General features: G+C 44.2%; 1 protein-coding gene across 1 annotated transcript; it reads left to right on the plus strand.

Moving 5' to 3' along the window:
- The first annotated feature begins 7,150 nt into the window (after window positions 1-7,150).
- On the plus strand, window positions 7,151-12,776 carry PYM1 (PYM homolog 1, exon junction complex associated factor). The gene is made up of 3 exons (XM_044449567.1): window positions 7,151-7,201; window positions 9,036-9,129; window positions 11,719-12,776. Exons 1-3 carry the CDS (start codon window positions 7,171-7,173, stop codon window positions 12,215-12,217), a joined length of 624 nt encoding a protein of 207 aa, XP_044305502.1. The 5' UTR covers window positions 7,151-7,170; the 3' UTR covers window positions 12,218-12,776.
- The last annotated feature ends 4,237 nt before the right edge of the window (window positions 12,777-17,013 follow it).

Here is a 17,013-nt window from a genome sequence, read left to right on the forward strand (position 1 = left end):
GTGTTGTGTCTGTTTACAATGTGCATGCACAGGCAGGACTGTGGTGGTTAAGTGCTCCAAGAACCTCTTTTTGACTGATGAATGGAATTTTTTTAAAAAACTTCAAGTAAAAAGGTAAACAACAAATCCAGAAATATAGAGTGGACATAAGAATTTAGAGATACACATAGGCTGGTGAGACATTTCACCACAGAAAACACAGTGAAGTGATAATAAATCTGGAGTATTTGTGTCTTTGTAATACAGTTGCCAGGATGTAGCCACAATGTGGTATCTCGGTGACATCAAGAAAAGGGCCTTGGGACAGTGCCAGAGAATGTAAGAGGTTAGGAAAGGGCTGTGATTGTGCTAGGGTTGGGAAACATTCTGGTGCGCAGCATTGTAAGACAAATGTGGCAGATACTGTACAACAGCTATAAGAACTTGTCATCAGTGAACTAGCGGTGAAGCAGATTTGGAGAATGCCCAATCAATGGGGCCAGTATGTACTGGATTAAGCACTAGTTTAAGTATACCATAGTTCAGGTTCTGCAATAAATGGAGGATGTGCAGCAGCAGTGAAACCAGAAAATGCTTCTGTTTGGAACATGTTCCTGTTCCGTTCCACATGTTGGCCTCCTTTAACATTTCCACAGCTCAGAACATAGAAGCTGCTCTGACCAACTAGCGGGGGGGGGGGCAGCACGGGGGGAGCAGCGGCAGAGAATTAAATAAGGGTAGGATACCAACATGAAAAGCAAAGTGACCCCAAGTGCGGAACAGCCAACAGGACCAAACCAGACATTACTTTAATAGTGTGGTTAGCCACCATGTCTGGTGTATTTTAAAATTAAATACCATTAATGGGAGGGATTTCATCAGGATCACAGCATGTGGAGAGGGGAAGTTTAACCCATTCCTCCCCAGATGTGATCTAGATAAATCAACCCACTCTGTGCAATGTAGAAAAAATCTCATTGGTGCTTACAGATGTGTGTGTGTGTGTGTGTGTGTGTGTGTGTGCGCGCGCGCGCGCGTAAGTCTCATTGCTGTATGGGGGTGGGGGGAGATTTCTGCTGGGAATAGTTAAGCCCCTCTTCCCCACATTCTGTGGCCCTCATTAAAATGTATCCCTCTAACAGCCATAGTGCTTAACTTTTAAAAACCCAGACATGGATGCTAAGCATGCAAATTATACATCATCTTGTTTGGCCCTGAGAGCACAATAAGAGGGAGAAAGTAGTGTTGTGCAAATGCAGGGCGGAGGAAAGTATGTGACACATAGTGCAGGCCCCAAATTACGGCTCAGTATAGGGTTGGCCGTTAGTGAAGCACGGGCATCCCAAGCTGCAAGCTAGACTCAAGAAAGAAACCAGACCTCCTTCTCTTGGTCCAGCATCCCGCACCACCAGCAAGCCAGAGTGACACCTACTGGGCAATGCATTCCAAGCATGGACCATCTTCTCAGAATGGAAAGGAAAATTGGAGGAAGGGGCTATCACCCGCCCCTGTGCAAGTTCACCAGTGCAGCTGCTTTCTCAACTAGCTAGGCTGGCACACCTGCTCCGTCTTTCTCCAGCACTTACAGCTTAGCATTGCTCTCAGCAGCATCCTTGCCTCCAAGCACTGCTTCACAGATAACCCTCTAATCTGAGCACACAGAATCTGCTCACATAAGCAGGAGTTCAACATGACAGTGAAACACTGAGGGTAGCTACAATGTCCAACCACTGAGTATTTATAGTCACAAATGATACCCTCTACCAACTGTGGTGGGGAAGATGCATCATCACCCATACAGTGAAACTAAAACTATGACTCTTTTGAGACACTTCACCTTTTGCTGTGCACCAGCACTGCTCATAGGAAAAAGAGGCTCATCCGAGTTCAGTAGGATAAACCTGCCTCCAGTTCCCATTTTGGTCTTCCCATGAGCATATATTCATTTCTGTGAAGCTTATGACATTATTATGGTTCTGTCAGACTAAACAAAAGTTTAGCTTAGTTGTGATGCCATGTTATTAGGTGGGAAGTTATCTTTGAACAGATGAGTTTTTGCAAGTATAAAAGTATGCAAACTTTTGATTTGCACAGAATTCTTCATTCAGCAGAAAATAATAAAAGCCAATTCTCCATTGTAGGGACAGAAACTGTAGATTAGCCTTTCAAATATGTTTAGCCTCTTCAAACCAACCAGGCCAAGCCAAACTTTCTATTGCTCAGGCTAATCTAGGAACAGTTGCTCTTAGTTAAGCAGTAAGGGGTTGGAAGGGTCAAGCCAGAAAGAACATCATAGCACTCTCAGGCCTGCTTATGCTGTTCTCCCAAACCAGAGGATCAAGACAGGAAGGGATGTTCACAAGCGCTGCTGTGCAGGGATGACACAAAGCTGCAGTACTGTTTCTTTATGGCAATTTTGTTTCTTGTGCTGTTTGTTGTTTTGTACAATATGCCATTTCGTTCTTTTAGAATTTGTAATATTTTTTTATAATTGTATAGATTATAAGCATGTATAACCCATATGTTTTTTACAATTATTTATTTTAGAATGTTAGTTGTATAGTATTCTAGCTTTTTAACTTCTTGTAATCTACTCAGAGAACTCTGGTTATTGGCCAAACTAAAAAATATAATAAATAAAACCAAAAAAAAAAAAAGTCTACCACATGACCCCTCCACTCCTAACACCTGAACTCCATCTGGCAATTTAAAAGATAGCCCCAGAATAAACATATCTCTGCGCCACTCTGGGACCTCAGCACACTTCCCTGTCACAGCCGTTAGTTTATGGTGCAATGAACACAGTCAATATTCCCTTGACACATTGGATCCAAGTGCTCCTTCTTCAGATATAAGCATTTTGTGGTGGGGATATAAATTATCCCAGAACTCAAACTTTAATGCTTTGCTGCTTGAAATAATGCTATTTTATTCCACCAGTGGCACATCAGTTGTGATTATGTGACTGCTACAGGGATTATCATTGGAAAATATCATCATGTCCTTAAAGTCTAGTCCTCTGCTTCAGAATCCCCCGAACCCAAATTAAATCTGATTCACAGTTGTGCATTCCTACCCCACCCTGATATATTTCCCAATTAAAAGCAGCCTCAAAGGGTGAAAGTTAAAGCAGAAAGATAGCACTAGCAGTAATCCTTCCTCTTTTTTTTACTGTTATTCCAGCTCTTTTTCTCTTTGCAGAGGAAAAAATATGGAGTTATATATTTTTCCAAATAGAAAAGCACTTACAGAGAGAATATGCAGTTGCCCTGCATATCTAGTTTGTAAACTGGTTAGAGTGTGCTGTAGCTCCAGGATTTTACATTCTTTGATAGAATTCTTGTTGGAAAGCCCTCACACAGTATTTAGTGCATACTGTAACAGTAGGATCCCCGAGGTTCAAATTAGACTTGACATGTAGTCACATGTTTCTTTCCCTGTCTTGTCTAAGTGAAACCACACTCAGGAAACTCTGAGCTTGAGCAGTTGAATGTGTGTGTTCTTAACCGTTTCACCTCTGGCCATTGTTCTGTTCATATTTTACTTCTTTTACTTGTGTTTCTTTTTAGGCTGCCTTTAAGATGGAACCCTGAAATAACTAAGCAGGTAATTACCCCATTTGTATCTAAGGTAAGGGAAGTGTACTTCTCACACAAAGAGAAATGTACAGATAAAGGGGAAGTAAATGCCATCCATCTCCCCAGCCATCTTCATTGCACTCTAGTGCTTTAAACAGCTCTCTCCCAGCCTAGCTCCAATTCTGCAAGTGACTCAGGCAGTAAAGAGAATCCTAAAGCAATAAGGTAAGATAGAGCAGGGTACTTTATTTCCCTCCACTACAATGCTTTTTTTTTTGTGTCAGAAGCAGACACTCAACTCTACCAGGCAAACACTTGACTATGATCTGTATCCATCAAGTTTGGCTCTGGCTTGGTAGAAACTCTATTGAACAAAATGGTATTTTCAGGAAAAACATGACTTGAATCAGGTTGCACATTTTCTAATTATTGAGGTAAATGAATGCCTTTGTCCCCAGATGTAACAGCCTAAGAATCACACAAACAAGATATTTTAAAAACAAGATGGTTTTCCATTCCCAGCAATATGACCTTTGCTAAAGGAAGTGACATAAATTGTTATTTAATCACTTTCTATTGATAAGCCACATAACTCTACTGAAGGCAGTGGGGAGGAGGTCAATTTTGAAAATTGTTAAGTGGGTAACAGAAAGAGCCTTTGTAGATTTAGGAACATGATTAGAAGCTATTTTATTGTTGTGTTTCACTCCTTTCCAAGGAAGATAGAATCAAGGGATAGATTAACTGATAGAATTACCATTGTCATTCTAACACCACCATTATGCCCTCTGGATAGGTACTTAGAAATTCTGCAAAAAGTCCTTACCTTCTATGAATCTGTGCATTCAGAGTTCAGGATTGTGTAACCTTTTCCCACTGTTACCAGTTTCTGATCCTGATCAAAATCGGCACTATTCTTATTTGCAACCCACAGAGAACTTTACATGCAGACATTTTCTTACTGGGTATATATCAATCTGTGACTGAGCTGGAATTATCTGAAATAATGCTTTTTCAAATTCCTGTTTTGAAGATGGCTGCCCAAACTAGGACTACTTATCAGTTCTTACTTGAAATGTTGCACAAGGAAAGAATCTCCATTAATTCTCTTTTTTGCTTGCAGGTATTTTTAAATCCTTAGAACAGAACACTAGACTCCATGTATTATAGGGCCTCTCACTCACCTTCTCCCAGATTTGTATTTTTTAAATGTAAACTTTATTCTTTCTCACTATGAAAACAGCATATTTTGGTCAATTTCTTTAACAAGTAAACTGAAATTAAATTCTCATCCGTTTACAATGGCCAAATAGGTACAGCTATTCCCAGCATGGTGTGGACCATTATGTACTTGCAAGCTGTACAGCTAATAAAGCTGAGGAGCCTGGCAGAAAAAATTGTGGCAGCTCTAAAGGTAGCATCCAATGTTAGTCCTAGCTAGAGCAGACCCATTGAAAGGAATGGAACTTCAATTAGCTGTGGCTCACTTAAGACTCATTAAATACAAATGATAAGAAGAAATTTCTCAGTTCATGTCTTGTTTCGTAAATTCTAACAGTATGTAATATAGGCTGTAAAACTTTGTCTTCACATACATTGCAAAATTTCAATAGAAAAAATATAAAATAAATATTTTCCTAATTCAACACCAAAAGCTGGACTTCTAAGAGCTAAGTACTCAAAGCCTTGGGCCTCCATAGACTGATTTGGCAGTTTCAATTTTCCCCACATTCTTTTTTGTTTGTTCTGAATATGATAAACTTAGTGAACATTGGTAAATTCTTATCAAATCCAACTGAAACTACATTTTCACCCAGTCCCTACTTTCTATCCCACAGTTCTTTTCAGCTCCCTGCACAAAAATAGCACCACTCCTCTCCTTTAAACCTAACTCTTTAATCATGCTGTTGTCAGCAGTTTATCTCCAAGTATTCGTGTTTCAAGAATAACTCAGGACTTAAGTATATGCCATATGATTTTCCACAATTAGCCTATGTAGAGCTCTCACTATGAAGAACAAATCTGAATAGCTTAACTACACCATATTTGACTTAATTTGATCTGTAAATGAATGAGTTCCTCTTAAAGCATCATGGTCCACACAGAGATAATTATCTAACAATAATGAGATTGTAATCCATTTAAGAGCCTTTTTTCCTGTACACTGAAAGCTTTCTGGACTTCTCTTGTGTCTTGAGTCTAGAAATACACATTTTTTAAAGAAACTTGAAAGCCAGTCTCTTTAAAAGTTCTCAAATTGCCTTTCTACATATTGTGTTGTTGCTGCTAGCCTTTTAACATCAATGAGGACCAGAAAGAAATGAGCAGAGAGTGACAGCAGACCACCATAGGCTCAACAGGTTAGAATTTAGTGCAGTTAAGCATAAAGCAGGCATCACTTCCAGGTTACTCATATGGCTAATAACACAATTTTACCCAATGTCTATGCAGAAGTAAGTCTCACCCAGTTCAACTGAAATCATTCCAAAGTAAGCAGGTGCAAGATTGCAGCCAAACAGTATAATCCTGTGCATGTCAAATAGTAAGCAATATTGAGTGCAGTGGAATTTACTCCCAGGGTCGTGAGAACATAGAGAATTGAAAACTAAATCACTTGCTGCTCAGTCCTGCTGATCTTTCCCTGGAAGCAAGTTCTACTGGTCAGTGGGATAAACTTCCACAGGTGGTTTTATCCTAAAAGCCTTAAATGGCTCTGAATCACAATACCTGGCCAACTGCCTCTCCCAACAAAATTTGTAAGGGCACTAGAGGCAACATCTGAGGACCTTCCACTGAGTACCACCTCCTACAATGCCTTAGAAGTGTTAACAAGGAAGAGGAATTTCTTAATGGTGGCCCCAATTAGGGAATGATCTCCACACGATGGCCAATCCAGCACCAACATTCATCTTTTCAGCACCAAGGCCTCCTACTCCTAAACTTTATTGCATCTGAGACAGCACTTTCATTAGCTGTCTTTAACAAGTCTGGCATTTTACTGGCCCAAACCTACCCATGTTTAGGCAGAATTTGCATAGGACTGCACTTTAACTTTTATGTTAAATTTATTGTAAAATTTACAGCAAATGTGTTAGGATTTCAACTTTATTCCCCCGTACACAGCACCTTATTTACATTTTTGTTTTCTCTACATTTCGCTGCATAACATTGCAAAAGGTCTTCTCCACTTGGCAGTGCCCCCACACTCTATGTACTTAAAATGTCTCCACGCAAGGATTCATAGAGCGAGCGGGACAAAAAGGAGAACACCTCGATTCTTTGGGCATTTCTGCTTGGCAAGAGGAACGGAAACTGACTACGACCACCATGTGCAAATAACGAGGGTGAAAGAAATGAGAACGGGCCTTCGTCTGGAGCTCCAACACGCTCACACAGCAGCGGGTGGCGCCAAGCAACGCCCCAGCACCGGGGAACCCCAGAAACGGCCCGCAGGATGCCGGGAGAGCCGCCCGCCCACGCAGCCAGAACCACAGGGGGCGGCGAGGTCCCAGCTCAGAGACAAAATGGCCGCGCCGCCCGCTCTCTCCTCCTCCCCTCTGCGCCATATCCGGAGGTGGAGGCAATACAGCCGGAAGTAGGTCGCGTTTCCAAGATGGCGACTCCCTATGTGACTGATGAAACCGGTGAGTGGGGGAGCCGCGGCTGGGCTGGGAGCGAGGGAATCGCGGGTTTGGCTTCCTTTCCTCCCCTCACTCTGGCTCGCTCTAACTCTGCCAAGCGCCCAACTCTCGTGTCCGACCGCTGCATCCTCCGAGTCTTCCCGCGGTGGCGCTCCTCCCCCCTCCATCCTTATGCCTGCCAGGCTCCACCTTTCGCTTCCATCCCATTTTGTGCCACGCCCCCTCCTTTAGAGCATGCCCCCCCGCTGCTTATTCTGGGCTCCACTTTCCGTTGTGGCCCCTCCCCTTGCAGCGGGAGACCCGCCCCCGCGCCCGGGCAGAAGGTAGACGAACCCCCGGGCCGTGTGTGCGGTGCTTCGGGTCATCATAATTGAGCCCAGTGCTGGGACAGAAGGTGGGATCGGCAGCTGTGCATCCCGGTATATATTCTCTTTCCTCTGCACTGGCTTCTGGTGGCAGCCTTGATCTTGACCTATTGCAGTCACTAATAGCCCTGCATAGAATCTGCTTCTCATTTGAGATAAATCCTGAAGCACTTTATAGAAGGTAAAAAACAAAAGCACTGAATGTATACATGTACTGATACGTCAGTTGGTAACAGCCCTCCCTGGTCTGGTCCTTTGGCTGATTTGAACTACATGTGTGCGTTTTCAGGGAATGAATGCAGTTTTCCAGCACATGGCTCATTTTGAAGCCACATGGCACTGGATTTTGGCTGAAGATACTTGCTGGTTTCTTTTCTTTGCACCACACTGTTACCCTCTTCCACACCCAACACCAAAATGGCTAGAGGCAGAGGAAGAAGTTTAGTAGTTATAGAAAAAATGGGAATTTTTGCAGGAATGAGAATAGCTGGATCTGTTGATGTTTCTTCCTTTTGACTAATCAGGGTTCAGATTAGGCTTTTTTCTCTGACATTTTGATTAGTGCATGTATAATGAATGAATGGGCTCAGTTATATTTGTTTATTTAATACACTTATATCTCACCTTTCCCTAAAAAGCTCAAGGCAGCATGCATGATGGTTGCTTCTTCCATTTATCTGAAGTTAGGCTGTTAACTGGTCCAAAGGTCACCTACTGAGCTTCATGTTTGAGGTTGGAACCCAGGTCTTCCTAGTCCTAAAACACCACTAATGGCAGCATCACACTAGCCTGAATGATGGGTGCAGTCTGCACATTCTGAGGCATAATTTTGGTGTAGGGGGTGCTTGTGTACACTACACTATGATGTTTTAATGAATTTTGCCACACTTGTTAATTAATTTCTTGTGTGTTATTTTGTGCTTAGGTATTTTGTATTCATTACGGGGATAAAAGTATTGCACTATCTTACAGGGTTGTCTTAAGGATCACTGAAAGTAAAATGCCAATACTAGGCATGTCTACCTAGAAATAACCCCATCATTTTCATTGCAGATCCCAGTCAGTTAAGTATATATAAGATTGCAGCCTAAGTGAAAGATTTTAGCTGTGCTGGGAGTTGTCCTACAAGGAATCCACTTTTATAGTTATCAAGGGTAATGATGAATAATTTCACATTAGCTTCCACATGTAAATGGTAGGAATTTGGGAAGATATGAAGCAGCTAATAAAACAAGATTAAATTTTGTTTGTTTAATTTTGATTGTTTCTAGTTGTATGGGCCAAAACTTTGCAGGATATTATTTTACTTATTATTATTTCTTTGTTATATTTATAGCTCTTCTTTTTTTCATTTTGCTTTTGTCTAAATCTGCATAGGAAGGTGCCCTTAACATTATGGTCACATAGGCATGTCATACAGAGAGGGGAGTGCAATATTATTTTGCCAGCTAACCTGCTCATAAATGTTTCAGGAAAATACATCGCTTCCACACAGCGCCCAGATGGCACCTGGAGGAAGCAAAGGAGAGTGAAAGAAGGCTATGTTCCCCAAGAAGAGGTGCCTGTGTAAGTCAAACTCTCATCCGGCTTTTTGGCAGAAGAGACCCTGGCTGAGCCATATGTTGCCTGCCTTTGGTGCAAGCAGAAAGTACAAGATCAGTCACCTTCCTGGAAGTGTGGGTGGTGCCCAACAGTTCCATATCATGTCTGATCTGTCGAATTGTTAGCCCACCATTTTTATGGCTCCCAGTTGCAATAAAATTGCCTTCCCATTTGAGTCTTTCCTGCTAATCTCAGCTTTGCATTATGTTGATCCAGAAAGCTGCTCTGAATTATCCACATGAGAGAGAGGGTATGGCAAGCCAATTCTGTCAGAATTAGTTCTTGAGGAATATTCTCTCCCTGCAGTTGACTGGAAGTTCTCTGTTATGGAAAATGTGAACACTTCATGATAAACCCAATTGCAGTTGTGCTTAGACAGTTCAATCGATCAAATGATACCTGCTAGTATTATAAATAAAGCGTGTGAACTCATAATTTGGTAGTCCTCAGCTGAAGAGAGTTTCTGTAGATTATCTGCCAAGGGTCTTAGCAGAAATGGTACTCAATCTTGACTTGTACTCACTTGTCCCACTTCCATAAAAAAATAAAATAAGTGATTCAGATCCAGAGTGCTTTCACTGTTTTGAATTATAATTTGATAAACAAATGAATAAGCAAACAACATGGCTAGTTCTACACCTGCAAAAGGGATTGTGTTTCTCAAGCAGCTCTCCAATTTGAAGTGAAGATTTTCAAAAGCAGGGTGTGATTTGGCATGGACTGGGGCTGTATGTCTGTTCCTTATAAGGAAAGGTAAAAATTCTTACTAGGTGTTCTGAAATCCTTAGGCAGGGTGGCCAGTTTCTGGCCCTCCAGTTATTTTGACCTTCGGCTCCAATCGGGGTAGCAAGCATTCCCAACAGGAAAGGATCATGGGAGTTGTAGGCAGAAACATTGGGGAATGGGGGTTTGCTGTAGGGCTTGTTTATAGAGTAGGTCTTTTGGCTTCCCGTCACAGAGGCCCCAGCCACGCTTACTGGGAGTTGTAGCCTGTCACACCTGGATGTTCCAGTCTGGGAAAGTCTTCTTTAATCAAATGGTGCTGGCAGTTCTTACAGTCTCCTTAAACGCTCTTTTTCAAGCAATTAGCCTTGATAGTTAAAATGGAACTTGTCCAGGTGTTCTTGTCCAGTAAATCTCTCTGAAAACAGCTTGTAGGTTATGTCTTCTGTTTTAGACATATACTTTGCTTTCTCTAGTACTGTTAAAACAAACACATGACCACAAATGCTACCTTGGTAATTCAGCTCATTTATTTTTCTTCTTAAAATAGCTGGAATGTGTTTTAAGTTAAGGTTACTAAATATAAAAGTTCAGTTCCATAGGTAATGTGGATACAATTTTAGCGCTTGCATCTCTCTGACTGTAGAGACACGTTTGATGTTGGAACAAAAAGTACTCTGAAGGAAGCCTATCTAGACATGATTTCAAACCCACTCCTGCCTTCCTTGACCTGTGCTGCACTTCCCCAGCCATCACACAGAACATGAGTTTCTTTGATGTGGAATGCTCTCTTCTCCAGAACGTCCCTGGGGAAGGCCATTACTGAAGGGAATAACCCCAAATTGCAGTGAACATCATCCACCTGAGAACCACAAATTGGCCTGTGTGGTTCTGGACACTTGCACATGGGTGGAAAAATGACTCTCCACCCTGGGAAAAGCAGCTAGACATGCACAGGTTTGCTACCAGTAGTTTGTGGCAGTACTCATGGGCCGCATCTCCTTTGCTAGCCCCATGCTCAGTATGGCAGAAGGTAGCAGGTTACTGCATTGATGATGGGTGTCGCTTTTAGATGAGCTGAACTAGGGAAGTATGAGGAGTCTACTGGAAGGTGGGAATCCATTGAACTCCCTGGGTTCAGCTTCCTGGACTCCTGTCTGCTTTGCGGCAGCCCTGAATCGGAGTTCCTGCTGAGTGTGTCCAGTGTTCATCAGGGTGCTTTCCAGGAATCAAGCACCACACACTGCACAAACATTGTCCTTCCCTGTCGGGTGCAGCAGCCCAGACTGCTGCTACATGTGGTGTGAAAGAGGAATGCTGCCGGCGCTCACATGAGGATTGCCTAGAATGGAGCCCCAACGACCACTAGCAGCCTCTTCGTCCTGCACCATGTGCCTTTGTGCTGCTGCTCCAAATACAGAAGGATTCTGCAAGCATTCATGGACTCCCTCTTGGCTTGGCTCGCCTTACTTTGCAAGACTGGGCCAAGCACTAGCAGAAGTTTATCGGTAGTAAAGGGATAGAGTCTGCTGGGGTTGGTCTGAACCCTAAGCAGTATATTGTTAAGTAGTTGAATATGTAGTCATTTGCCAGTGCAAACGGCTCCATGCTTATGTCCCTATTGCTCCTTACTTGTGAAGAGAGGGAGCTGCGGGTGGAATTCCAAAAGAGCAGTTCTAATCACTGTTAGCTTTCCCATTGTTATTCTCATTTAGATATGCTGAAGAAAAGATTGCTCCACCTTTCTCTTTGTTTCTCCCCACTCCCCTTACCCCTGCCCAGCTTCAGGTATTGAGAGAAGAGAGTTCTGATCTCTTTTGTTCCATGCAGGTATGAGAATAAATATGTGAAATTCTTCAAAAGCAAACCAGAGCTCCCTCCAGGTCTAAATCCAGAGGCTAAGCAAGCTTCAAAGGGACCAGAGAGCAGTGAAATAGGACTCTCCAAGACAGCCAAGAGGAACCTGAAGCGCAAAGAGAAGAGAAAGCAGCAGCAGGAGAAAGGGGAGCGTGACACAGATGACCTGATCCAGTCACTAGAGAAAACAAGTTTGTCAGCGATACCAGGTGGCAACGGGGATGGAAAGCTAGCTGTGCCCGATGGCAGCTCAGGGCCCCCTGCAGGCAGCAGCGATGCCACATCTGCTACAGCCACTTTGGAGAAGAACAAGAAAATCAAAAACCTGAAAAAGAAACTGCGGCAAGTGGAGGAGTTGCAGGCACGGATTGACTCTGGGGAGATCAAGCAACCGACCAAAGAGCAGTTGGATAAGCTGGCTCGAAGGAAAGCTTTGGAAGAGGAACTCGAGGACCTGGAATTGGATTTGTAAGGGGTTGGAATTTCAGCCGGACATAGCTTGCGTAGGAACAAACCGTCCCTGGGGAACATTCTGAGAACTGTGCAACACACAGAGATCGTGTCTTCTGGCTCCTCCTTTGTACCTTTTCATTTTGTTTTACGTTGGGTGCTGTCTGAATTTTTAAAAGTATTTCTTGCAGCTATTGATGTGTTAGATACCTGAGGACTCTAAAAATGACTTTGCCACCCTCCTAAGTCCCTTTCTAGTCTCTTCCTCCTCATGCCCTGTTGGAGTGGGTGGCTGGGAATGTCACTTGACAGAGTGGGCTGACTTTCAGAGGCACCCGAATGGGTGGAGTATTCCATATCTTTTCCTTGTCCCTGTATAATACTCAACACTGTCGTGTTCTCTGTAATGGCCGCTCCACCTTCTCTTCCTCCTCATTTTTAGAAAGGATGCAATAATAAAAATTGCAGTAGTGACCTCTGAGTCAAGAATATAAGCCTTTTGGGGTCAAGATGGTTTTTTAAAAAAACGTATCTGTGGTATGAATACTTCTATAAATGTTCCTTTCATTAGCTGGTGGAAAGTACAGTGTCCTTGTTCTTGGTGTATGGTAGTTGTGAAAAAAGGCAGACTCCATGCAAGCGGTCTTTAGGAACAGGTTAAAGCGACAAATATCTGTTGGAGGGCTTGGACAATTTAGCCCTCTAACTGTCTTGGACTTCATCTCCCAACATTCCGGACCTTTGGCTATGCTAGTCTGGGCTTCTGGGAGCTGAAGTCAAAACATCAGGAGATCTGTCCTCTACCCTTCCCTGCAATACACTTGGTGTAGCTTGTGCAGTTCTTCAAAAGTGTGTGATAGAGCTGGAAAAGATTCTCAAGAGAGAGCCAAAACCATCAGTGGTGTGGAGCACTTTTCTGTCAAGGAAAGGATGAACCGTTTGGGGGCCTTCTTAGTTTAAAAATTAAGGCTAAGCGTGGAGGAGGTGAGTAGAGAGTTTTCTTCTCTTGTAATTATTAGAATGAAGAGTCACCTGTGTCTCTTCAGCTGTTGATGAATTATTCCCCTTTTCCCTCAACTTTGGCGAAGCTAGCTGGGGCTGATGGGAACTGGAGACCAGCTACACCTGGAAAGCCAAAGGTTCCTCAGTAGATTTGAGCAAGAAAGGCTTTCCACACAACATGTGACTAATTTCTGGAATTCACTGTCTCAGGATGAGATTATAGTTATGAGATGGGGGCGGGAGTGGAGACAGGGCAGCTCCTGTGCAGCTCTGATCTGCTCCAACCTGGCATCCTCCAGCTGTTTGGCCAGTGAGCAGGAGTGCTGGCAGCTGTCCAAAACATCTGGGGGACACCAGGCTGGGGAAGGCTTTACTAGGATCACACAAAGAAACAGATGGGCAAAGCAGTCAGGACAAAGGGCTGAGCCATTTCACCAAATACATTTAGTCATGGAATTAAGTTCTCAAAGATGTAGTGATGACAGCAGGCCTCCCAAGCCTATAAATCAGAATCAGGTACATTCATGGAGGCTAGTTGGGTCTCTCAGCTGTGATGGCCGTAAGTGCAATCTCCATATTCAGAGGCAGCCTAGGCCACCAGATAGGAGCTGCTGGGAAAGTTCTTGCCCTTCAAGCCCTGCCCGTGGGCTTCCCAGAGGAGGCATTGACTTGGCCACTGTAGGAAGCAGGAGATTGGACTTGATGGACCTTTGGCATGATCCAGCAGAGCTGCTCTTACGGTCTGCTCTGGATAATAACCTTAAGTGCATCCTCCAAGCAAGTGCTCAGTCTGAATCATGGAACTCATTTTTTTCTGGCTCTTATTAATGTTGCCATCTTGAACTGCAGTTAGTGCAATCTTTCCCATCTCTGGTCCTAAGCAAACAGCTGAAGCACTCCAACAGCTGGTCCTGTTTAGTTATTCCAGAGCTTCTATTTGGGTAGATAGGAATAGTAATCAGATATTTTAAAAGCAAAACAATGGCACTGACTGGAACCAAACCATGGTGGGAGAATAAAGAACCCAAAATTTTCCAAGGAATCAAGTTGATGCAGGATAGCAAGTAGGATCATTAGGAGATGGAGTGTAAGTTCACCCTTGTAATCTTTGTCCAGCAGGTGGTGCAAGAAGGTCTTGTTGATGGGGTGACATAACAGAATACTGGTTTTCTGTCATTGGTGTTGTGGAACTGCTACCTTGCAACTTCCCAGCCCCGTTCATGTATATTTGTGTGTATGGATGGAGGTTGCAAGTGCCTGCCTCTTCTGACAGAGGTGTTCCAAATTAAGCAGAGTGTGAAGAAAGTGGAGAACACATTTTTCTCCCTCTCCCATAATACTGAAACCAAAGAAGTCCTCCCATGAAGCTGATAAGTGGGAAATCCGGACAGAGAAAAGGAAGTAGTTACACGGTGCATAGTTAAATGGTGGGATTCACTGTCTTAGGATGTAGTGATGGCCACCAGGAATGGAAGTGTGCCCCTGTGTAGCAGTTGCTAGGGAACTTGGGTAGGAAGGAGATGCTGTACCCATCCTACTTGAAGGATCCTGTGGGCAGCTGGTTTGCCAGTGTGTGAACAGAGCGCAGGACTGGACAGAGCATTGGTCTGATCCAGCACAGCTGTTGTTGTGTTCTTTTTAAGAGGAGAGATGCCAGAGATAGTTAGTAGATTTACAGCTGCCTTTGTAGGTCAGTGAGGCTGGCAATGGGCTTGGAGAGTACAGCTGACCTAGTTCTCATCCCAGACTCTGTTTTTCCCACCCAACAGCATTGCCACCCAATCCTTCAGCGCAGCTGATGTTCCCATATTCCCCAGGATCATTGCTAGTGCTGGTCACTGAGATCATGGCTGAGAATAAAGCACTTTTTCCATGGTGCTGCTATTACAAGTCTCTCTGTGGTCCCCCACCAGCGCACAGGATGTTTGCTAACTGTTGCCCCCAAGTGGCACAGACTTCCCATTTAGTTGGCGAGCAGTGCCCTGTTCTGAAATCTTCATTTGGGACAGTGCTCTCCCCATTGGTAATTCAGTTGCCATCGTGTTTGTATCTTTAAAACGGGTGCATTTGTGTGTCCAGCTACAGTCATTCCTGCTCTGCCACTCTTCTGCAGGAAGAGAGGACTCTCTTCCTCCAGTTTTTGAACCCCAGCTTTCCTTAGCCTCAAGTAGCAGGGCTGATGGTGGGGATGATATGAGTTGGAGTCCAATATGTGGAGAGCCGCTGGTTCCCCACCCCTGCTTGACCTGCACTTTCTCTTTCTAGGGCTCCACTTTTGCTCCACAACAGACAGAAGAAAGCTTGGCAAGAGAAAGGTGTGGCCACAGCTTCTACTGTTCTTCCCTCATCCCAGACTCCAGCTCTCTCCTCTCATCTACTGAAGGGAAAAGGAGATTCACGTTTCTCAAAGCCAGCTAGAAGCAGAGGGAGGCTGGTAGGATCAGGTGAGATGTAGCCTGGGAGAAGCGGTTGTGTTGCTACTGCGGCAGCTGAGATTTGATGGTGACCTGGCAGCTGTACTGCCAACCTGAATAGGCACATTGCCAGCTAGTGTTTCACATGGGCTGCATGTCGAACATCCTACAACACTCCGAATCCGGCCTTTCTCCTAAGGAGCCCAGGGCGGCATGCGCGCATGGCTCTTCCTGTGGCCGATTTCATCCTCACAACAAAGCTGGTAAGATAGGCTAGGCTGAGGGAGAGTGACCAGCCACACGTTTCCATGACTAGAGATTTGAAGTGGGGTCTCCCCAATCTAATCCTGATGCACAGAATGGAATTGGCTCTGGTAGGAACAGCCCTGCCTGCTGAGCCATTTCTGCCTGAGTCAAGCAGTGTCCCAAGGATCCTTCACCATCTCCTTCCAGTGCCGGAAGAGCAAGTGAGGCTTTCCAGTTGCGTGAGACATGCAGGCAAGTCCTCACTAATCGCATCTATCCTCCTCTGCTCCCTCCCTCCTCGTATCGTCACACACGTATCAGGCTTGCACCAACCTGCTGCATGCTGGGATTTGTGATTAGCAGTCCACCCTTGCAGCTGGGCATGGGGAGTGCTGAATTTTAATGCACTTTCCCCAGCTTTTATTGTCCAGTGGGGAAAGTGTGTACTCCTAGGAATTCAGGAGCTTTCTCTACATAATATTGGAACATCTTGAATCACTGCTTGTTTTCAATCAGCAAGTTTCTTCCAGATGGGAAGAGCAAACTGCATGGGGAACCGAGGAATTTTTGGTGGTGGTGGTGGTAATCCAAAGAAGCTCTTTTTGGTTATGAAACAGAAGCACTGGGACTCCTTCCTAATGAAAAGGAAACCTCTAGTCTCTGCCTTGGTGAAGAGCAGATGTGTCCCATAGCATTCCAGATGTGTCCCAAAGCTGGCCAGGGAGAAGCTTGCCTTATGCTTCTTTAAGTCCTGTTATGCGCTACATGCCAGCCAAGTGCGAAGAGAAGCAGTGTGTGGCCTCTTGTGCAGGTATTTGGCACAGAGGTGTTGCAACCGGGTGTTTCCCTGAAAGGAGAGACAATGGCTGCTTTTCACTGTGTAGCATCTGGAACGGTGCACTCAGCACTGCCTTCAGCATGTAGTCATTCCCTGTTGTTCTTGGCCAAAACGGTTTTGGTAGCACATCAAACCCCTGGGAAACCAGTTCAACCACAAAGGACAGCAAGCCAAAATAACCACAGCAGGCTTCCTTCTCCTGGCGCCATACAAATTTGTTGGACTACAATTCCCATCAACTCCAGCAAACATGTCTGGGGATGCTGGGGGTTGTGGTCTAACACATCTGCACACTGGGGAGTGCTAGTCAGCCTACTA

The sequence above is a fragment of the Varanus komodoensis genome, unplaced genomic scaffold, assembly GCF_004798865.1.
Source record: "Varanus komodoensis strain SLA01 unplaced genomic scaffold, ASM479886v1 scaffold59_1, whole genome shotgun sequence".
Lineage (NCBI taxonomy): Eukaryota > Metazoa > Chordata > Lepidosauria > Squamata > Varanidae > Varanus > Varanus komodoensis.

What these genes read in the sequence shown, in the direction of transcription:
- PYM1 (XM_044449567.1), top strand. Translation starts at nt 7,171, where the DNA reads ATGGCGACTCCCTATGTGACTGATGAAACCG. An exon ending in CTATGTGACTGATGAAACCG is followed by an intron (nt 7,202 to 9,035) that starts GTGAGTGGGGGA and finishes TAAATGTTTCAG; the next exon opens with GAAAATACATCGCTTCCACA. An exon ending in CCCCAAGAAGAGGTGCCTGT is followed by an intron (nt 9,130 to 11,718) that starts GTAAGTCAAACT and finishes TGTTCCATGCAG; the next exon opens with GTATGAGAATAAATATGTGA.